At 40.0% G+C, this 23,475-nt stretch overlaps 1 protein-coding gene across 1 annotated transcript in view; it reads left to right on the plus strand.

Annotated features, from left to right (window-relative positions):
- The window catches only part of RFTN1 (raftlin, lipid raft linker 1), an 86,789-nt gene that overhangs the window by 53,325 nt on the left and 9,989 nt on the right, over nucleotides 1-23,475 (plus strand). Inside the window, exons 4-6 of the mRNA XM_009072995.1 lie at nucleotides 2,133-2,556; nucleotides 7,763-7,966; nucleotides 16,963-17,078. Coding sequence (XP_009071243.1) covers nucleotides 2,133-2,556; nucleotides 7,763-7,966; nucleotides 16,963-17,078 — 744 coding nt within the window. The remainder of the gene's footprint in view (nucleotides 1-2,132; nucleotides 2,557-7,762; nucleotides 7,967-16,962; nucleotides 17,079-23,475) is intronic.

The raw sequence follows: 23,475 nt of genomic DNA on the forward strand, positions 1-23,475 counted from the left end.
CTGTATACTACCTATTAACTTTGTTAGGAAAGGTCCTTGAAGATACATACTCTTTTTCCAATCTTTCTGCTAAACTAATTTGGCTAATACAGCTTAGACTATAATTCAGTTCTTAGTTTCTCCCATTTCCATTCTGAGAACAAGAGCCTCAGAAGAAACACCTCAGCATCAGGTATTCCTTAGAACAAACACTTTTTTATTGAGTGAGCCAAGACTGTAAACTATTGCTACAATATCTGTGAAAGCTGTTCTCATCCAAATCACAGCGTGGGAGTCTGCTCTAGATTGACAAGCAGTCTTTATTGACCAGGACCAGTAAAATTACCATGTATGTACTGTCCTCAAACTCTTTAGCAGTTGCATACTAGTTAAATTACTATAATTAGCTGCCCTGCAACCTACTAAACAAATGTAGTGTTGTGTCTGTAGATGAGTGATGAGATGAAATGAATTTGTAACTCTACCACTGACTATGTAAAAAAGTATTTGTCAAGTTACAATGGAGAGTCTGGAACATAAAGCATATTATGAATGCATCTGTCATTGATATTCGCTTAAACCTTCCTGAGCAAGTTGCATACTAACTTTTCTTTGTAGTCAGATATTCACTTTGTCAGGATACTGCTAGTGGTATTTTTATTTGGAAGTTATTGTCCTCTTTAGCATGAGCTTTAGTTAAGTCAGCATCCCATGTTTTCCAGGCTAAACACCTGTGAAGACCTTACTTCCTGCAGAGCTCTGTTTAAAGTTCCTATGATCATGAAATCAAGAGTTAATTTAACATGGAAAATATAATAGTTGTTTGAAAGAGGAAGTTCTTGTTGTTGATCAGGTGTCATCTGTAGGTTTGTGTGTTCAGAACAGTAACATGATACCAGGAAGTAAGTGATTCATTAAGAAAAAAAAATAAAATCTGGGTAGAGAAGATGCAGAAATTAGCTTCCTCTTAAATTAAAAAAAAAAAAACTTCTACAAAATTCTTCCTATTTACTTGCTGCTGAAAAAACCAAACTCAACTATTTCTCCTAAGTTCATACTAAATTGAGCGTAGGAGAATAATTAAGGCACTTTAACTCTCTAGAATTACTTGTTATTCAGAGAAGGTGAAATTATTTCTCTGTTCTCAGGGCATTTACTTTTGAAACATATATGTGTATTTAGACTTTACTTTATATGAAGAGTATACATTAAATGGAAGCCTTTTCACTTTGATGAGTGATTTTGATAAATGAAGCAGTAGACACTCATATGTTTTCACAGAAGTCTGTCTCGCACTGCAGCTCCTCCTGGGTTTGAGGAGTGAGGCTGGTGACTGTAGTGCTGAGTTTGCTTGAAAGAGATTTCTCCTTCTGCTTCATCTCAAACCTTCATTACTTAATTCTGGCTTTATCTAATTGCCACGACTACTAGCCCAGTGCTTTTTCTTAGGATCTTTTGTGATTTGATTCCTTCATTTTCCTCCTATACTTCAACTGTAAAGGATTAACAATAGAGCCCCTCAGATTCCATTTTTTCTTCTCCTTAGCTCATTTCACAATGCCTTTTTCTATTCTGAGTTCTGTATCTTCCAAAAAGTGATGTATTAAAACTCCTTTGCTTTTATGTAGCCCTTATGAGAAAGTTTGCCATTTGTGTCTCAGTCCAAAATAGGACAAAGAACAACTGTCGTTATAGTGATGCATATAACAGAGAGAGAGAGAGACTTAATAACCTTTTCCTTGCATAAATGTCAAAATCACACACCTCATACAGCGGAAGATGTAAAAATAACTCTCTGACTTCTTAAGACTGATACTAGAATTTTTTTTCAGAAATACGACTTCTGGTATTTTATCATAAATAAGTTTTTCAGGTAGATACTTCATGTTTTGTAAAGAAATGCGTGGGCATTTTCTATCTCTTTTTTCCCCTTTTTTCTTTTTTTCACACTTTAACATTATTTCAGATGGTTTAGGGAACTTTTCATCCTTCTTTAGAATGTAACTTTTTATGTAAATGCAACGTGACAATTTGTGGTAGTGGACAAAAGTAGCAAAATGACATGCTAGCTGCCTTGAAGGGTGTTATTTTCTGTGTTTCTATTTAGCTGAGACAGCTTGACAGTTAAAAATCTAATCTTCTTCAACTTGTAGATTCAAGATGCTGCAAGTCAAGGCTTGAAATTTGTTGGAATTATACCTCAGTACCATTCCCAAAAGAACTGTCTTGTCAGCGCCTCCCTGACACCTGCCAGTAACAACTCTGTGCAATCAAGAGATAATAAAAATGTTTCAAATTACCCCGAGGATCATGCTTCACCGGATGGCGAGAAAATAGATGGCATTAATGGATGCAGTACTCCAGCACAGAGTGAGGAAAGTGCTGACCAATGTGCCACATCCAGAGAGGGCTGCAGAGGTGAAGGACAGGCTACTGAAGAGCTGAATCTCAAGTCTGCGAAAGGAAACGAGGAGCAGTTTCAACATGCGAACCCGAGCACAAGGGAAGCAGCAGACAAGACAAATGGACTTGCAGAGAATGAAACACCAGCACGATGCTTAAAGCCACTTACTGGCAGTAAGTATTGTAGTGACCTCTCATACATAAAAGCCAAGTTAAAATTGCCTCAATTATGTTCCCAGCTCCTTTGGGGAGTGGGGATAAAGGGGGGACATTACCACTGTACTTGTGAAGAAAAGATGTACCAAATGAGCCACTTAACCTGATTTCAGCATGGTTACACAGTTCACAACAACTGAGCATAAGTCAGATGGCAAATGAAGAAATGATATAAGTGGGTGCAGCTTTGTTATGGCCCCTGTGTATGCCTGAGCATAAAGACTTATTTTTGTCTGCTGTTCAGCTGAATTGGTTCATTTCTGTATTTGTTGCTATACCCCGAGAGCTCTTGATCTTTGTATCCTTTTTGTCTGTTTGAATAAAAAGCCCTGCTAATCTGCCTGGCAAGGTTTTGCAGCAATAGAAGGAATAAGTCACAAAGCCTTATCACAGTTAGCCCTTTTGTAGCAGGTGAACAGATAGCTGGAATTAAGCCACGTCAGGAACAGCAGGAGTATATGTGACCTGGACTCTGAAGTCTCCTGGTATCCTATAGTCTGGCCAGGGGTCAATGCTACAGACAGAACTGTCATTACTGTGAAGCAGCATTTATTTTTGTTAATGACTCATGTTTGCTAATTCATAATAAAGGTCCACCTAGTAATGGGGTTCCTAATAATTTGCTTTCCGATTATAATATTTTTTAAAATATAAGATTATCCTCCAAACACTAGTTTTTTTTCATTTCTTTGACATATTTCTCCTCAGGTGTGCTTTCCACTTTTTAAATGTCATTTGATGCCATCAAAGACTACAAGTCTCAGCCAAGGTCTCAAAAAACCCTCAAAGTGTTTGTTGCTCAGAGGTTACTTCAGTAGCAGGAACTGTAGTTCAAAATAGGATGTAGACCAGAGTAATTTAGAAAATTCAAAGTGATTAGGAAAAATATTATTTCCACATTTCCAGTTTAAACCTCAAAATGCTTTACTTTACTGTGTTTGTTTAAATTGAAGAAACCTGTGCGGTGCCCCAGGCTGGGGACAGAGCGGCTGGAGAGCAGCCAGGCAGAAAGGGACCTGGGAGTTTGGATAGACAGAAAGCTGAACATGAGGCAGCAGTGTGCTCAGGTGGCCAAGAAGGCCAATGGCAGCCTGGCCTGGATCAGGAACAGTGTGGTCAACAGGACCAGGGAGGTGACTCTGCCCCTGGACTCAGTGATGGTGAGGCCACACCTTGAGTACTGTGTGCAGTTCTGGGCCCCTCAGTTCAGGAAGGATATTGAAATGCTGGAGCAGGTCCAGAGAAGAGCAGGGAGGCTGGTGAAGGGACTCGAGCACAAGTGCTATGAGGAGAGGCTGAGGGAGCTGGGGTTGTGTAGCCTGGAGAAGAGGAGGCTCAGGGGAGACCTTATCACCCTTTACAACTCTCTGACAGGAGGTTGGAGTCAGGTGGGGGTTGGAATGTACTGCCCAGGGAGGTGGTGGATTCCCCATCCCTGGAGGTTTTCAAGATGAGACTAGATGGGGCACTTAGTGCCATGGTCTAGTAATCACAGTAGGGTTGGACTTGATGATGTTTGAGGTCTTCCAACCTGGTTGATTCTATGATTCTATGTGTACTCTCATTTCTCTCACTGCTTTCCTTACTTTTCTTGCAAGCTACAAATCTGTGCACGGCAAATATAGATGGAATTTCTTCAGCTGGTACTGTCCTTGACTTTATCCCTATTCTTTAAGTCTTACATAGAGTCAGTCAAACAATCCTACCCCTCTGGGAATTTTGTGTATAGGACCAAGAATGACTTTGCATTGTACACTACTTGGACTATTGTCTTGGTTTCTGTTGCAGTTTGGTGTAATTAGCTTTTTGCCATCAAATTTGCATCACAATCTAGTAACCTTGCACCATGCTTTCTTCAGTTTTTGGTGGGCAAAGGGGTACCCAGATTTGGTCAAAGCATAGCTATTGTTTGAATAATTTGTTCTGGTTTATACTAGAATCTTACACATAAAACCTGTCTTATAGTTAAAAATTGGTTGTCTTCAGGTCTGATCAGATCAGTTCTCCCTCTTTTTATATATGCTGTCTTTGAGAGAGTTAACTTAGCAAGTTTAATCATCTTTTTGATGCTATTTTTCTTCATGCTGAACATTGAAATTCTTTTGCTGCAAGTAACCATGTTCTTAATATTGCTGTGTAACGTGAAGCGAATCACCTCCAGTCTTCCTAACATTTGTCTGTAACACCCCAGGATTTTATTACAGCTGTGGATTTGCCAGATAAGAGGGTTTAGTTCAGAAATGGATTTAGTTTCCTCAATTATCTTTCTTTCTCTGAGTGCTTTTTGGCTCTATTTATTTCTCCTACATTTTTTTAATTGGTGAGTTATGCAAATACTTTCCAAGACTGAAGGTCTGAGCAGGCAGTTTTATGTGACAGCTCATCTACAGTAGGATTTTCCAAATCCTGTACAACATTGCTGATTTCTTTATTACTCCTGTATGAATTTTTGTTATTACAGCACTCCCTTTTCCTCCCATGGAAAATGTATTTCAGTTTTTGGCACCAGTTCTCCATCCTTCCTTGGGAACGTGAAGATTGAAAGCATCAGGTGGTTTTCTTTCTTGTGGTTTTTTTCCCAACGTATTCCATAGGAAGTTACCACTCTTGAACTCCTTCTTCCCTACATAAAAGTTCAGAAAGAAAGTAGTATTTCTTACTATTTGCAGGATCTTATATTTGTTCTTTATTTTAGGTTTTATACTATTTAAGTGTTATTTTTATGCTTCTTCACTTTATTCCTGAATGTGCTGTAGTGCTCATTCACTTTCCCTATTATTAAAGGGCTCTTCAAAGCAGTTTTGAAAAATATTTACCTGTGAACAAGGCACAGCTATTCCAATGGTATGTCCAAAAGTGCTGTCTCCCCTGGAACCAAACTGAAGGTGTCTTTGTCATCCTCGAGGATTCAGGGTCACTGGTGAAAACTGTTGTCGATAGTGACTTGAACAGTTGTCAGACTGGTGTACTATGCAGTTGGTAGTGGTGACAAATCAAGTCAACACTGAAAGACTCCCACACATATTAAATGCATGTTGTTAACAACCCAGTGTCAAATCCAGACTACCGTCTCCCTATAGATTTTCATTTCCATGATTTGCTATTGTTAATATAATCATGGAATAGTTGGGGTTGGAAGGGACCTTAAAGTATCATCTATTTCCAAGCTCCTGTCATAGGCAGGGTCTCCTTCCACTAGACCAGGTTGCCCAGGGCCCCATCAGCTTCTAGGGATGGGGCAGCCACAACTTCCCTGAGCCACCTGTTTCAGTGCCTTACTACCCTTGCCATGAAGAATTTCTTCCAAATATCTAATCCCTGCCTGCCTTCAGTTTAAAGCCATCACCTTTTGTCCTCTCTCTACATGCCCTTGTAAAAAGTTGCTCTCCATCTTTCTTGTAGCCTCCCTTCAGGTACTGAAAGGCTGCTCTGATATGTCCCCAGAGGCTTCTCTTCTCCAGTCTGAACAGTCCCAATTCTCTCAGCCTTTCCTCATAGGTGAGGTGATCCATTCCCCTGATCATCCTTGTGGTCCTCCTCTGGACCCGCTGCAAAAGGTCCACGTCCTTTCTGTGCTGTGGACCCCAGAGCTGGAGGCAGTACTCCGGATTGGGTCTCACCAGAGTGGAGGTGCAGAATCCCCTCCCTTGACCTGCTGGCCACATTGTTTTTGATGCAGCCCAGAATACAGTTGGCTTTCAGGGCTGTGAGCACACATTGTCAACTCATGTCCAGCTTCCTGTATTAGTGTCTTAATACGCACCAGAAAGATCTCCATTTTCAAACATGAGTCTGTTCTGGCTGTCAGAATCAAAATGATCAGAGAAGCTTTCCGTGTGTGCTCTTCTGAGTTAGGATTATCATCATTTCATTCTTTCTAAACAAGCGGTAAACAGCAAGAGGATTCATGGTAACATTTATTCCTTTTTACTCTGTTTGAATTGTGGTTCGTGTCTGAGATCATTAGGTCTCTTTTCATGTTGGTTATACTGTGAGCTTCTAGCTTTTCTCTTCACATGATGCCAGCCTGTCTCTGAGCATCTCCCTTCTGCTATTCTTTTCAATTTACATGCTGCTTCTTGCTCAGTGATGTTTGTTAGAGAGCAATCTTAACATTTCCCTTGATATCTCTCTTAACTTTTACTTGAAGTTAGAATACAATAGCTTGGAAACAAGAGGAGCTTATTGAATGAAGAAATTTCATACAATGGCTTTACCTTTATATTAATATATTTTGGGAGAATTATTGGCATTTGGAAGTCAATAGAAATTTTACCATTGGTTTCCATGTCAATTCATAGGTAAAGAAATAATGTCCAAAACTTTTTTCTCAGTAATTTTATTGATGGTTGTGTCCTGGTGTATCTGCATTTAAACTTGATTCCAGTTTATAGCTGTGAAAGCTCAGCTTTGCTGTCAACAATTGTCTTTTCTTTTGCCTACAGTAACTGCTCCCACAGTGTACCAGGGGAGATATGGAGCAGAGTCTAGATGTTCTCATTTTTAAGACCCTTCACAGTTCAACTTTTAAAATTCATTTGCTGATGTGTTAATGTCTCACCTTGGCTCAGACCCAGAGTAAATAAAGGAACCAGCTAGCACAGTCTCTACATGAATGATTTATTGCATTTTCTTCAGACTACTACTTGCTAGTTCCATGCCACTGTGTTATCAAACCCAAATTATTTAATACTTTAATGGCGATAATCAACAGAATGCAATACCTTCTAAACTTGTGAGGCTTTGTATTTGAACTGTCCTGTGTCACAGCTCTTTTAACAATTAACTCAGTAGAAAAATAGAGGTATTCCATCCATTAATTTCTGGTACTTAAAGCAGTTTGTGGAGCATGATTTCCTAGCTTGGCTTACACTGGTAACTCCCTTAGGAGAGTGGTGCATTAGTACTCAGGTATTATTGTCTTTAAATGTTTTATTATCAACAGTGAATCCATTATCAGTAATCAAACAAAATACTGTATTGGGTTTTAGGGCCCTACTGTGTTGGACTGTGTAGAGATGTATTGAGGAGATAACTACATCTCAAAGCATTTTGCACAGTTGCACAGCGTTATTAAGCAAGGGCAAACAGTAGGTTATACATTGTTAAACTGGCATCTTATGACATGGTTGTTGCATTATGCCTGTTTTCTTCTTTTTGGTAGAACCAGAGATCATCGCTCTCTTCAACAAGCCAAAAACCCCACAAAAGTGCAGCCAGTATTATACAGTGACTATCCCTATGAGGATCTCCAGGAATGGGCAGACTGTCAACAGCTTAGAAGCAAATTGGCTGGAGCACATGACAGATCACTTCAGGAAAGGAGGCTCATTGGTAAATGCCATCTTCAGCCTTGGAATGGTAAATGGTATGGAAATTACAGAAAACATAATTTTGTGATTATTTTCCTTTCTCCTTTAATAGAGGTCATTATCTTTGAAGAGAAGACATTTGGGAGATGCTTTAATATAGGCTTGGGGCAGATTTATTTTATATCAGCCTCTTTCAGTGAGATGGAGTGAAAGCACAGAAAATATTTTGGCATTTGAATAAGGAAAGCAGATCATGTGTTGCATTTTATAAACGTACTAGAGATGATCTTGTGATTGCAGAAATACACAGAGTTAATAAACAGTACCAAGTAAAGTAAATTAAACTAATAAGATTGTAAAGCAGATGACATAAATAGAAGAGTGGCTTTTCTTTTAGTTGTCTGGGCACACACTGCACCTGGGTCTGATTGCAGGTCAGTGTAAGGACTTTCAAGTTTTATCTGGCGAATATGTTGTCAGTTACTCCCAGTTCTTGCAGAGTCCCCTTCCACCTGGATGGCATAATTGTTGACAAAATTGTCATTGTTTCATCCTAGCTAGAGTGATGGATAAATGCTGGCCTTAACTTAAGAAGATTTAAAAAATCCAGATTTTCGCATGTTGTGAAAATGTGGCACTGAGTCCAGCTTATTACTGTTAGCCAGTCTGTACTTTGCTCATGGCCCCCACAACTTTGAAGAGAAGCCTGCTGACAGACAAGGACTTAGGTGTGTAGCAGGGATCCAAGAGACCTAACTAAGGAACTATGAGAACGATTGAAGGGAAGTACTTGAACATAAACATGTTAAAGTTACAGCTGGATTAATTTCACTGGAAAACTCTGTGACTGTTATACTTCATGGTTAAAGTGCTTATGGCTGAATCTTTCACCTAATTTTGGTTTGTTTTGCATTCTTCAAAAGGAATGTGGTAACCCAGAGATTGGATGTTGCTACTAAGATTAGTCAGTTTGTGCCTCAAAATTATAGGGAAACTGTTTCCAGAGCATCTTCTTCCCATTTTGCTGCTGGTCAGAATTCCAGGACCCATGATAAAACACAGTAATCTAAGTTGGTTCTGGTAAAAGTCAATCAGGAAATTAACAGGCAACCCTAATTTTTCATTTTACAAAGCAAGTAGCAAGAAAAGGAAGGTCTAAAGTTCAGCTGATGGAATGCTTTCACACAGCTTCCTGGAAAGCCTTGTAACTGCTAGTTAACTTGCTTAAAAACAAATGGTCATTTACTTCATGTGTATAAATTGCGACTCACAGCGGCAAACCTAATCAGGCTTGGTGGGTATGTTTAATAAAATCTGCTTATCAGTGCACTCTAAAATGCTTTAAACAGAGCATTTTTCAGTTATTTAAACTTCTAGAGTTCATTTACATAACAGAGGCCTGGGGAAAGTTCATGTACTTGGATATCAGAGTAACAGACATGGATAAAGTAGGCTCAAATGATGATAGTGAAGTCTCAACGCAAACAGGACAACAGATCATGCAAAAATGGACAGATTCAGGAATAAGTTACATTAGATATCAAAGAGGAACAATTCATAAACATTGTTATTAGCATTTTACAGTTACAGGAAAAACAGGTTTTGAAATCAAAAAGGTGAGACAATGTTTCTAAAAGTGTATTATGCTATTAGAAGAACATTTGCTAAGAACATTGGTAAATTACTATCAGTTGCAGTTAAATGTTTTATCATTTAAATCCAAATTTTTTCCTATGCCACAGAGAAATGGAACAGCTTTTTCACTCATATGCCAGCCAGTATGAAACAACCAAGGATAGGGAGGAGGGAAAAAGTAGGGGGCTGAGGGCTTCTCAGCTGCTTACTTTTTACTAGTCTTTTATGGCAGCCTATCCAGCTCTTCATAACTGGTCTTATTGACTGATTAATCGTCTTCCAAATTAAGGTAATATTAGCATACTTCCTTTAATTGGTTATATCACATTTCTTTGTTCTGGGGGCTGGTTGTCTCTTTGGCTGAAAGTATGAATTCATTATTTTGCTTATTAGACTTAAAAGCAGGGTTATTATCTTCTTCTTTTCCCCCTTGTCCTTGGAATACCCAGTGAAGTGAAGATTTCCAGATTGTCAGTAGTCATAAATCTGTTTCTTCCTTCTGCCAACAGTTTAATAATTAGTCTTTAAAAGACTTTTAAAGTTCACTGATAGCAATTGTTTCTTTTTGCTTATTGTACAGATAATTATAAACAGAAGTATAACACAATTGCAAATCACAGTATGTAAACCATGCAGAGTTACACTGTATATTAAATGTATTTGGATTTTGCTAGTAAGTTAGAAACAGCAGCTTGCTTGGTCCTTGAATGTTCTTATGTTGACAGGTAATAGTTATTTATTTAAATCTGCAGTTCAGTTATTTGCTGGTGGTTTTCATCCAACTCATGTAATAGGTAATTCTGCCTGTAGTCCCAGGTGTAATCCATTCCTGCCTAGTAATCTAAAGGGATCATAGGAATTCACCCTTGCCCTCTTCTAGTGAGAACTGGGGACTGTAGCAGCAAGCTACAGATTAATACCAAATGGAAAGGAAGTAACAGGTGGGGTCTCCTTCTTCCCTGTAACAGCAAGTCTCCAGTCAGCAGTGTGAGAAGGGAGGAAGAGACAAACCTCTTCAAGGTTATATTTTGATGCCTTAACAGAGTAATCACAAGCCTGTTTGTCTTTAGTTGTCTTGAAGTGCAGGTCTTTAAACGCCTAGTGGTTTTGTATCTGTTTTACCATTCTGCCTGTGAATTTTCTGCCTTTCAAACTTAGAGAAAGGCAGCCAACCAACCAGAAAACATTGACAGTACTTAAACACAAAGCAAATGAAACAAAGTGCGAGTCGCCTGGAAGAGGAAAGTAGTCAGGTTTTTAAGAGGGTCAGACTGTCTCTGTTATATTCACAGTGCTTCTGACAAAGATGAACCAGTGATGCATTTGACCGATTATCGTCACCTTAGCCACTGAAGTGTCTGGGATTTTTATCATCCATATGGAATTATTTTCTCTGCGTGTGCTGAAGGTGAAAAGATTCAGAAGGAGGGAGGAATGCAAATACGAAGCAAAGGCCAACATTCAGGTCACATGCCACGTAAAGCCACAGAGAGCTAGTTTTCCTCATTGAGAGCAACAGCAGCCTAAAGGTTAGTTTCCTAGATGAGGGGAATTTGTAGTTCAAAGACAACAAGGAGAAAATTGTCACCCACTAGGACAGCTGTCATGGCGAAGTAAGTAATCTTTTCCCATATACTTTTTGTAAATCAGAAGCAAGGACATCAAAATAGCTTTTTGTCATCCGAGCTACATCAAATATTTATACAACCCAGTGAAAATAGCTTTTTGCACACAGTAGGATACCTTAATAAAAAATTCAGTGGTAATGGAACATTTTCAGAGAAAAGACAGTGATTGTAACCTTTACTTTCAGAGCCTTTTCTTTAAGAAAGAGTGAAGTTCAAGAGTAGAGATTGGGAAAAGATACTACAAGCAGCAAGGTCCAAATGTTTTGTTTTGTTGGCGTTCCTTACTGCCCAGTTGCAAATGAACTACTGTTTGGAATTACTAAAACATTTTCTCTTAGGATAAGTTCCAGGAACTAAATCTCATTAAAGAATAGATTACCAAAAGAAAATACAACTGCATCAGAATCAGGAAATACCTTGCATGAGAAACAGTGGGAATTGGAAAGACCAGCTCACCATCTAAAGCTTTAGGTGGCTGATCTTTGTTAGGTTAGGTAACATTCAGCTGAATAAATACAGGCCTCTGCCCTGCAGGTATCTGTGTATGAGTTGTCACCCCAAAATGCCATTATCATCAGTGGAGATCTAGGCCTAGACCAATATAGTCAGTAGTATTTGTGTTATGATCCACTTCATCCTGCATCAGGATATGTGAAAGAGATCAGATGTAGGCGATTTAGTGACAGCACATCTAGATAAGACTAAGATACTTGATGCTTCCTCTGCCTTTGTCTTAACAGACAGTCTTCAGGGGTCTGAACTTCATGGCAAGGTTCAAGGAGGTGCAGGACTAGCAGCAGTGAATGAAGTTCAAGATAGCAGTCTTCAGGGGTCTGAACTTCACGGCAAGGTTCAAGGAGGTGCAGGATTAGCAGCAGTGAATGAAGTTCAAGATAGGAATTGCTTGTGTTCCTGAGATCCAGAGGTGCTAGGAGAACTGGCTGATGCTGTAACAAGGCCACTCTTAGTCATCTTTGTAAGGTCATGGAGATCAGGAGAAGTTTCCAGCAATTAAGAAAGGCAAAGGTTGCACCCCTCTTTAAAAAAAGACCAGAAGGACAATCTAGGGACCTACAGGGTGGTCAGCTTCACTTCATTCCTGGGTAGATCATTAAGTAAGTCCTCTTGGAACACATTTTTGGATATTTAAAGGAGAAAAAAGTAATTGGGAACACTTAGCATGGATTTAACAAGACTAAATCGTACTTGACAGAGCTGGTTGTCATCTGTGATTAAATGTCTGAATCTGTGAATGAAGAGAAAGCAGAAAATGTCATTTGTGTTGAATTCATCAAGGAAGTTTGACAGTAGCTCCCACAATACTTTTGTATTCAAGATAGGACCACGCAGCCTAGATGGGAGGACAACTAGATGGGTAAGAATCTAGTTGCATGGCTAGACTTAGAGGGTTGTCGTTAATAGGTCACACTTTATCTGGAGTAACAAGTGGATTACCAGAGATCTCTCCTGGGGCCTGTTGTGTTCAACAACTTTATCAGTGATGCAGAGGAGGCGACGAGGCTTGCTTTTGTCAAATTTGTGGATGATCCCATACACTGGAATGCAGCTCATGTGCTTCAGAACTAGGCTGCTGTCCAGAGGGACCTGGGCAGGCTGGCAGAATGTGCCAGCCAGGAGCTGCTTGAAATTCCATGAGGACATGTGTCCTGCCTCTGGGAAAGGAGAGGCCTTTTCATTAATCCAGTCTGGGGACAGCCTGGCTGGGTAGGAGCTCTGTTGAATAGGTTCAGGGGAATGTTACTACGCAGCAAACAGCAGCAGTATGCCCTGTCAGTAGAGAAGGCAACAGCATACTGGGCTGCAACAACAAGAACATAGCCAGTAAATAAAAGACAGTGATTATTCTCTTCTATGTGGTGCTGATTAGATTGCATGTAGACCACATGCTGTATCCAGGTTTGGGCCCTCCTCCAAAGCGTGTTAAAGAAGATACTGGCACACTAGTGCTAGTTTAGCAGAGGGTCAGCAATATAGTCAGTGACTGGAGCACTTGTCCTGTGAGGAAAGACCAAAGACACTGAGTTAATTAAGCTTGGAGAAGGAACAGCTTTGGGGGACCTAACAGTGCCTGGCAGTGCCTATGATGAGACTATCAAAAAGGTGCATCCAGGCTCTTGATTGTGGTGTGTAGTAGGAAGATGAGAAAAAAATGTACATAAATTGAAACGAGAGATCCTTGTTGCCTGTAAAAGAAAGCTTTCTCATCATGAAAAGAGTCACTTCTGGAAGAGACTGCCTAAGAAATTGAGCTGTCTCCATCCATGGAGATTTAGAAGATGCACCTAGAGAAAGCCATGAGCAGTCTGGTCTGCACTTGTACTGAAACTGCTTTGAGCAGGAGGTTGGACTGGAGACCTCCTGAGGTCCCCATCCACCTGAATTATTCTGTGATTCTGTGGAACTGTTAGACCATGTGTGTCTCACCTAGTGGGCTAGCTCTAGAACTTGTGACTGTAGACTTAAGTTGGTCTTAGATCTAGACACCTGTGTGATAAAAGTACTGCAGGTAGACTCAGTGTCCATGTCCTTGTCCTTCCACATCTGTGTAATTTTCACTGAAATTCCTGCTAATCCTGATAGCACAGCTGGATTATGTATCCCTTTCCTCTAAAATACGACCCTGTTAGCTCTCTTTCTGCTGTTTTCTCCTTTCCCCCAATTATTCTTAGCATCCCAAATGCTTCATATGCAAAGCAATTAACGATTCAATTATTCTTTCCATTACCTCCCCATTTTCTCTGGAAGAGTAGTAGATGACCTGTAAAAGGGTAGATGTGTGGCCAAGCTGTGAGGTGTGAGAATTGGCAGACATGCATTCATGACATGAAAGTTTAAAACACTGTGGCATGACAGGTAGGGAGAAGATTAGTCATAACCAAGAGGGAAAATCTTAGTGAGTGTCAACAACCAGTTTCTTCTACAGAATTTTTCGCCAGCATCACTCTTGAACAGACACCAGTCAACACAGCTCTCTCTCCCTCATCCTTTTTCCCCTTCCAGTTTTCTCATTTTCTGTAGGTTTCTTTCCTAGCAAAAGAAGAAAAATCAATGGATTGTGGGATTGATGGATGTAGCCTACAACAGTAATCATTGTGCATCCAACAAAGAAGCAAAGTCATAGAATCATTTAGGTTGGGAAAGACCTTTTTAGGATCATGGGTCCAACTGTAAACCCAGCACTGCCGAGTGAAGTATCTGCTGCCTGTAGGGTCTCATGAGCTCAGCTATTAGTTTCTAAAACATTGCATATGTGCCATAGTATTCACACATGTGGAAGCTGTGAATTACATGAGTGGAATGTGCAGCAGAATGAAACATAAAGGATGATTTACGAGTGAGTGTAAACACACACATGCTGATTGTGTTTTGATCGCTTATTAATTAGCTGGCAAATGCGTGGGGTGAGCTCAAGCCGCAGTTGCGCCAACAGTGTGACAAGAATTTCATTAAGACAATTCACAATACAGGAGCAGTGCACTGGTGCTGTATGCAGCTCCCCTGGTAAGGTCTGGATGTCTGTACCTAATAGAAATCTATGGGTTTCTGCACTCAGTCTTGGGTCCCGTCCTGTCACCCCTGCTCTGGAAAATTAAAGGGTTATTTGTACATTATGCCTGCTGAAATAGATTTGGGTATGGGTTTGGGTGTTGTAGTGTGATATATTGCACAGAAGTTGAGTTGGTTCCCTCTTTGAAATGTCAAGTCTAACAAAGTGCTGGTTTTGAATGAAATATGATAATTAAATCTTGTACACTTTTGTATGTGGCAAACTTGCTCTCCCTCTGTTTTCAAGCCTGTAACCCAGCTACTTAGTGATCTGGCCTGTTATTTCACAACAAAAAGGTCTGTTCTCCTCCCTTGGATGAGAAACCTGTCTAGATGACAGGAGTTACTGCTTTGTAGTCCTGATCATCCTCCTTGGAGCAGTGTGTAATACTGGCTTGCTGTATGGGTGAGGAGTCTTCATCTTTATTCTAAGTAGAGTTGCAGGAAACCTGCCTGTGGAGACAGTGTGAAAGCAGATAGTATTTTTCTTCTCTTTCGGTGTCCCAACACAATCTCAAGGAGAATCCCTAGTAAGTGGTTTACAACTTGTTTCCTTCACAAGTGAAATAAAAAACCCAAATGCTGTGTTAATTTAAAGACAAGTAATTTAAACTCCTCTCTTGCAACTTAATTACCTGACTGCGACTGCAGCCAAAGAGAGGAGGGGACTGTGCAAATAGAAGCAGGGGGAGTGTGCATTGACACCTGCAGCAACAGTCTGGCTACAGTGTGTGTGTAGACATAAGCCTCCAGCTGTAGGACTCTGCTTTGTTGTGGGCTTTGCCTGCAACAAATTTGTTCTTTGCAGATAATAAATTGAATTTAGATCATATAATGACATTGGAAGATGTTGACTGAGATTGTGTCTGCAAGAGGTAAGAAGCCTCTTAATCCTCTTCACTGCCTCCTTTGTGAAAATTGTTTCTGAGTTTGATATATGTTTTTCCTTGGAGGCAGCGATGCTTTTCTGCTGACATTTCTTGACCTCATAACATCCACCACGAAAGCAGGAGGACCTGATGAAACACCTAAGCAGGCTTATGCAGAATTCCTGTCAGTTCAGGAATCTGTTGGTTTGGCATGTGTGATTGCATTTCAAAAGCATGTATCATACCAGTACCAGGAACATAGTTTTCCTGAAAATATAAAGAAACTATCATGCAAAATACAACACTTGGGGAGGGGGTAAGCAGTGTCTTCATAATCAGTCATTCAGGGTAAATGTATTATTCATACTAGAAAGACTGAAAAAGACACTTTGTGACAATGTGAGAATAATTTTCTGTTTGTAAAGATACAGTAGTGCTTATTTTCAGTTTTTCTAAATATAATTCTGTTGCTTCATCATTTAGCTTATTTTAGCAAGGAAAGGTAAACCTTTTTTTTTTCCAGTTGTTCTGATTCTGTTTGTTTATGGAGCTGACAAAACATGAGTTCTTGTGTATGGGAGTGATTGCTGGTTATGGAGTATATGGCTAAGTTGAAGGAGAAAGTGCTGCTTGAGTAACTTTAATAGTATGTGTTGTCTGAAAAAAGGCTGAACGTGCTGGGAATGCAAATGAGAATAGAGAGGCACTAAACCAGATGGTCAAAATGCCTTCATAAATTGATTAAATAGTTATGAATGTATCTTTTATTTCGCACCATTCATATGCCAGATCATCCTTAGTCCGCGTAGATGACTGTAACTGCAGTGGCTGATCCATATGCAGGTTCTGACTTGTGTGAATGAATGGATATAGTCACAAACATCAATATCATAAACATCAAAAATATAAATCAGTATACCTTCAAAACCCCTTGAAAATAGCACATTGACATTATACATAGTCTTCAGTGTGTTTATAACTTCAAGCAGGTAAGCAGTACTGCTGAACTGAATTAATTTTTCCTGCTTGGAATGGGGAGACCTGTGGTTTTTGAGGACAAACTGTGGAATAACGAAGTGGACAGTGAGGTTTACTATTAGGGAGTAAGATTGCCCTTAAAAACTGGTAGAGATACTAGTCTCATTCATTTAATAGAGCTATTAAGGAGTAAGATTGCCCTTAAAAACTGGTTGAGATACTAGTCTCATTCATTTAATAGAGCTGGACTATTAGAGAAGGTCTGTGACTTTTTTAGTAACACCCTTAGAAGAATAAGTTATTAATACATTAAGTTGCCTCTCTACACATGGAGTGCCTTCCACAAAGCTTACAGACAACCCTGTGTTTTCACAGATTCCTTACATGGGACAATGGATGGAGTATTTCTCTTTGAAGATGTTGCTGTGGAAGACAGTAAAACCATACAGGGCTATGATGCAATTGTTGTAGAGCAGTGGACTGTCTTGAAGGTACGTGTACAGTCTTTCTTCTTTGATTTTCTTTGTAAATCAAAACACTCCAAGACTGTGAGACAAACTCTCACATACTGATCTGTGCTGCAACAGTACCAGACAGGCAGCTGAGGTAAAGGGATGCAACATAACAGTAATGCCAGTTAACCACTCCAGGTTTGTACAGTGCACTTTTGATTTTGATTATCTTTGTGCTTTTTTGGAGGGGAGGAAATGTGAGTGATGGTGAGCAATGAAACTCAGGGCTATCTACCCTGAAAATACAGATGTCTGCTAGATTAGATGTAAAGAGGAACTCCATTGGTTGTCAGGGCAACATGATCACACAAGTCACTGTAGCATTGCAGTTCTGAAGAAGGCAGCTCTTTAGGTAGGCTTAGCTGCAGTCAGAATGCACAGATAACTGCCTTGGCTTCTGTCTGACCTCCCTCATGTGCTGAAAGACCTATATGTTCTGGATAGGCCCCTATAAACAAACCACATGTGTCATAGCTTAGCTTTTTACAGATCCGAGTCACACTCAGGTAAGTAGAAACACTGTTTAGGTCAGATCAGCCACTATTGATCTTCCACAGCAAATTTGGTACACAGATAGGCATTTAAAAAGCTGGGCTTAAGTTCTTTGTAACTTGGACTTTGGACTTGAAGCAAAACCAATACGGAGGAAAAGAAAATGTTACGTAACTCTTAGAAGCTTTTTTTGTCTGTTTTACTTGATTTATCTTCTAGAAATGTATCTAAAAGGGCAATACCCGATCTTTTCACATGGAATATAATGTAAATGGTGTAAAATCCTGAGACAGACAATCCATCCTTTTGGCACACACATGCCAAAAGGATGGATTAAGGGAAAATGGGACAGATGCTGGACTAAATGTGTAAAATTCCAGGAGACTAGGATTAAGAGTTTTGTTATTAGATTATGTCTTTGTAGTGTAGCAAGAAATGATGATATAATAATGACTGCAAACAACTTGTGGGACAGTGCAATGTGTTAATAGCAGCTTTTCTTGTCACTGATGTGTGTCTAAACAAATGATTCCTATATTGAATTTAATGCTATTCCAGTTATGACAGACTTGACTTGTCTTGTTCACTTTTAGGGTCAAATTATGGTGTTGCCACTCAGGAACAAGGTTTTTGGATCATGACAGATGGTTCCATGAGTTCATTAGGTCAGGGCTGATCGAGAAGGCAAATGTTAAGAAGCATTAATGTTAACCATATGTTTCAAACTGCTAGGAAATGAAGAGAGGGTGAAACAGCAAGCATATACTGCTACGTACTACTGGGTAAGCTGTGGTTTGACAGCACCTTATTTCAGAAGGTTATGTTAGCACTGTAATGGACAGCTTACATATTAGGAAGAGTTTGCATGGTGTGTCCTTTCAGCCTGGAAAAATAAGAGTTGCAGGGAATGGAATAGGCAGAGAGCATGGGAAACGTGAATAGAGATTGTTTGCCATCTCTTCCAATATAAGAACTAAGGACTGCCAAGTGCCACTAGTCAGGGCCTGGTGCAAAACAAACAAAAAGGGGATAATTCAGGTAATTATTTATGCAGCAGATCTGTAGAACTCCTTTCTGGACAAGGCTGTGGGTTCAGTAAGTTTAGAGGAACTAATCTTGTGTTTACACAAGCATTTTAATTCAGATCAGGAGTGCATTTTTGAAGTGAACCTACTGATCCTCCCTTAATGCGCCTCACTTCACCTCGCAAAATGGTCTCATCCTTTTAGTAGAAGCTGAGCCAGATGTGTTGAGAGGAAGTACACAAAATATATGGGGCAGGTATCCTACATGCTTGCCCTAATCTATATTACTTTTCCTTGGCTGTCACTTAAAACCATGTTGGAGACAGCTTTCTGAGTTAAATGGATTCTTGGTCTGAATGAGTTTGGCTCTCAGACAACCAATGAAAGGTTCTCCATCTGGGTAGGATGTTGCCACAAAGTTAGGCATAATGGCCCCTACACACCTTTAACGTTGCTCTGTGTGGGCACAAGAAAGTTTGTGTCAAGCTACATGACAAGGACAAGCATCTGATAATGGGGATCCTGTGATGGCAGTGCTGACCAAAACACTAGGACACAGCAGAAGTCTGTTTTCTGTCAGGGCCCTTAGAAGTGTTAGAGCCCTGGTAGGTAGAGTATCATTTGCTTTCAATTCTAGCAATTCCATGCTGGAGACACAGCTGGTCAACAGATTAAGGAATCAGCCTCCCAATACCATCTGGTGTGTCAAGAGATGCTGTACTGCTACGCACCATGTCTGTGAGGGCTAATGCGGAGAATCTCTTGTTCCAGACATAAGATTTGGGATGTGCAATATCAGAAACTGACTGATAGCATATACACAGCTTGTCAGTGTGATCAGCTCATTCTCTGCTGTAATTAAAAATTTGGATGCTGGGTGTTCCCTGGCAGTTCTGCTCTTTTGTGATCAAGTGTGGCTCTTTTGAGGACGTTATGAATGTGTTACCCACCAACCTAAAACGGGAAGAATATGGAGAAGAAAAAGCTTGCAGGAGGAAGGATGTTGAGGCATCAGGGAACTCTTGCAAAGGTCTTACCCATGTGGAGAAAGAGCAGAGCTGACCACATCTGTTTTCTCCTTCTGACATTTAAATAACTGCCTGGATATTTCATGCTTCATGCTTTCAGAGACATAATAGCTATAGGTAGGTAAAGTCGTCAAATCAATGAAAAAAAGACAAGAAGCTGGGGGACCTGTAGGCACGTGCCCAGAAGACCAAGTTACCTCTCTGTTAAACCCTGTCAGAATTCACCTTTATTTACCATAGGCATGGAATAATGCAGTGGCAGAGGAAGGGACTGGAAAATGGGGAAGGAGACAGAGTTCAGACTTGGTGACAGAAGATAGAAGATGTCTGAAAGCCATTGAAGGCTTTCTTTCTGTTATAAGTGCTTCAAAGTATAATTGTCACAGAGATAATTATGGAGCAGTAGAATGAATCATTAATGTCGACTTTTTGTTTGTTTGCTATTTTGGGGGTTTTTTTGGTATAGGTTCTGCTCTGATCTAGATCAACCTTTTCCATTTGTTGTTTATATTTGTACCAAGGTGGTGGAAGAAGCCACGACGGGCAGCACAACATAAATGTGTATAATGGATCCTTATTTTAAATTTGTATCAGGTTTGATTATCTGGATGAGCTATGAAGTTGTTCAAATGTGGTCTGAACTGAATGTAAATTTACTGTACTGTATCCCAATTAAGAAGAAACAAACAAAAGAATCCCAGCCACAACAAAAGATAGCATTTTTTAAAGGAAGACATGTATCACCTATCGATTCCCTTTAGAGAAAGAACCTTTCTAAACGAAAGGTAAAGGTTTGCTGTTTAACAATAAAGGCAAAAGAGAGAGGTTGGCATACCTCTTAGCAGAGAAAGTGCTCCCCTTTTAATTGCTAAGGCTAATAGAGAAAACAAGCTGAACAGTGTGATGCACTCAGTATGTGTGTAAAATGTCAGTTTGTAGAGGATGTAAAGCTGCAGCTGTCACAGTATGTGGTCCCGCCAAGCAGCAGACAGGATGTAATAGCTCTGAGTAATTTAACTCTTTCTTCTCAAAGTAGAGCTGTGGTATCCTCTACAAATGACCACAGGACTTGTTATGACAGAATACTGCACTCATCCTTATCACTTTAACTCCAAAAATGTCAGGGCATATTATTTCCACTGCAGTCTCTGAGATCTAGCCCTAAAACTTGTTTGATGGTTTTAATTCTGCTTGTGTAGGCAAATGTGGGTAGACAGTTCTGATTAATCAGAGCCTGCATGATTTCCCTCTCCTCAACTCTAAATCTGTCACCTTCTCTTCCCCATTACCTAAGACAAAATAGCTAATGCTGTCTTTAAAATTGAGTGCTTTAACATTTATTTTAGATTTCTGCATTGTTTTGCCTCCAAAGCCATGTTCATTTTGAAAACATTGTCCTTAATTTACAGGTATTTTGTTACTGAAAATCTTTAGCTGGTGGTTCATCACTTTGTATTTGCTGTTGTACCCTACCTTTGGTGTACTGACATGAATTAAAATCTCAAATATATCATGGTGTTGCCATTTCCCTGGCAGACTTGAATGGGGTCAGCCTCCACTGTAGACATGGTAAACCCTTTAAAGTGCGACATACCAAAAGATTTAAAAATTTATCTCTGCTGAGCCTAGGTTGCAAGTTGCCTTAATGTAAGCCTTGAAACAAATTCTCTGGAAATGAGGATTTGATTTGTCTGTAAATCTGATTTAGGTCATATGTCAGTTAAGCTATGTTCTGCTGTGTCTGGCCATGGGAGAAAGGCATGACCAGGTCAGCCAAGGAGCTGATGGTGATGGGCGTGAAAAACCCAAAAGAGTCATGTGTGTGACCCTCTTTACCACCCAAAGGACATATATGTTGCCTGGGCATAATATTTCAGTAATGTGCCCTTTGTTGCTTTTTAAGAAAAGCTGAACAAAAACCTTCAGGAGCCTGTTATCTACAAAAGCTTTTTATAATTCTGGTTTCATTCTTTTATGTAAGATATGAAAGCAGCGTATGCACGTACATATTTGTCTGCTGAATTCAGTAGACATGTGCTCTATGCAGGATTTAAATCCACAGGCTAATCTTTCTTTGGGTTTGTTGATAAATTTAGTAATAAAATCTAGCAATGCAAACTTGGAACTGATAGTTTCTAGTGGTGCTGGCACTTTTGAAGGTCTAACAAGGTGAATGCTTCTTCCATGTGAGTAAAGGGCACTTGAAGTAAGCAAGCTGAAAAGCACAGGATTTAAAACACAAAGTAAACAAGCTGAAAAGCACAGGATTTAAAACAGTATGAATAAAAAAAGAAACCCAACTTCCTATCTGCAACAGTTTTCTCAGGTTTGTGACAAGATCAGAAAGAATTAGTTCTCTGCTCATCTGTAAAATCTTTCAGGAAAAAACATAGGTGGTAGATCTGAACTTTTCACTGAAGAGCAAGCTGAGAAAAAGTGTTTTAGTCCTCTTTTACACTTCCTATAAAACCACACAGGGCACAGGCCATGTTTCTTTTCCCAGCAGATCACCTTTAGCCAAGCAATAGTGCCCTGGGTAATGCATCCCTGTGAGCATTTTGAGGGGCACAGGAAGCAGGTGCTGGGACCCCATAAATTGCTGACAGTGATATGACAGCGTGTGAGTGAAGGGCAGTGCCAGCATTTCGGCCCTGCTGCCTGAACTGGTGGCAGGAGAGGGTCTGGACTTCAGCTGTGCTGCTCATGTGGAAATAGATTATTAGTTCCATAATGGTGGAGTGGTGCACAAAGCCTTTTTGCAGATGCCACATTTTGTTTGAGAATAAATTATAACCAGAGGAAATTGTGTTGTGGAAGCTGCATAGAGAGGATTGAAGCTGTGTGTGGTAAGGCTCCCTGGAGGATACAAGTTCTCAGGTAGTGTTTTTCTATGTTGGGTTTCTTTCCCCAAAACAACTGGTGGACAAATGGTAAAATCAACACTCACCTTAAGGTACATGAAGTGTTGCAGGAATTATGAAAGTAAAACCACAAGGGTTATCTCAGAAAATGTACTGATGGATTGCTAGATCCCATTTATTTCTCGTATTCCGTGGACAGTTATGTGGAGCTGTCATATCATGTGTACTTTGCCTGTGCAATGGTGAGTTTAACACATTTCATAATATGCTTCCACGTTTCCTTTGTGGAGAACTCTCCATGTCAACACCTTCACCTTGTGCAGGTACTGACCCTGTACTCCTATCTATGTAAAATTGTGTTGCTGGACAAAGGTACTTCTGTGTTGCAGTTGCTGGTGAGGAGCACTCAGATGTTCTTGTTAGCTTATATATATGCTAGAAAGTAGGATTTGCATCCACAAAAGTGATTGAAGTGAGCTTTGTGGGCATAGAAGAGTTTGTTGCTATTGTTTAATTTTACCCTAGAAGTGGAGACAGCTGTGAGTGCTACTCAGCAGCCTGTGTGTGTATTGAAATTGTGGCTGAACACATCTGAATCACGGAAAAAACTGCCTTAACAGCCTTAACAGGATGCTGCCCCATATAGTGCTACAGCCTTATTATGTTCTTAAAAATATTTCACAGTGCAGGAATTCACTGCAATTAAGTAATCATAAATAACTCTAAATTACATACGCCCAGAATATTGAGCAAAAAGCCTGTTTGTGGATTTATTTACGACTTTTTTTCTCTATTACCTTTCCACTAAGGTCTCCATTTGGCAGCTACTGTGTTGGTCAGGGTCCCATCTGCTGCCAAAAGCCATGGGTGGTTTCTAAGGGTGCAGGAGCAATCCCACACCCCTCTGCTCTACAGCTGATGGATGTCTAGCAAGTGTCTGCTAGCAAGGTGCTGTGGTGTATTACACATG

Source organism: Acanthisitta chloris, unplaced genomic scaffold, assembly GCF_000695815.1.
Source record: "Acanthisitta chloris isolate BGI_N310 unplaced genomic scaffold, ASM69581v1 scaffold6354, whole genome shotgun sequence".
NCBI classification, from domain to species: Eukaryota; Metazoa; Chordata; class Aves; order Passeriformes; family Acanthisittidae; genus Acanthisitta; species Acanthisitta chloris.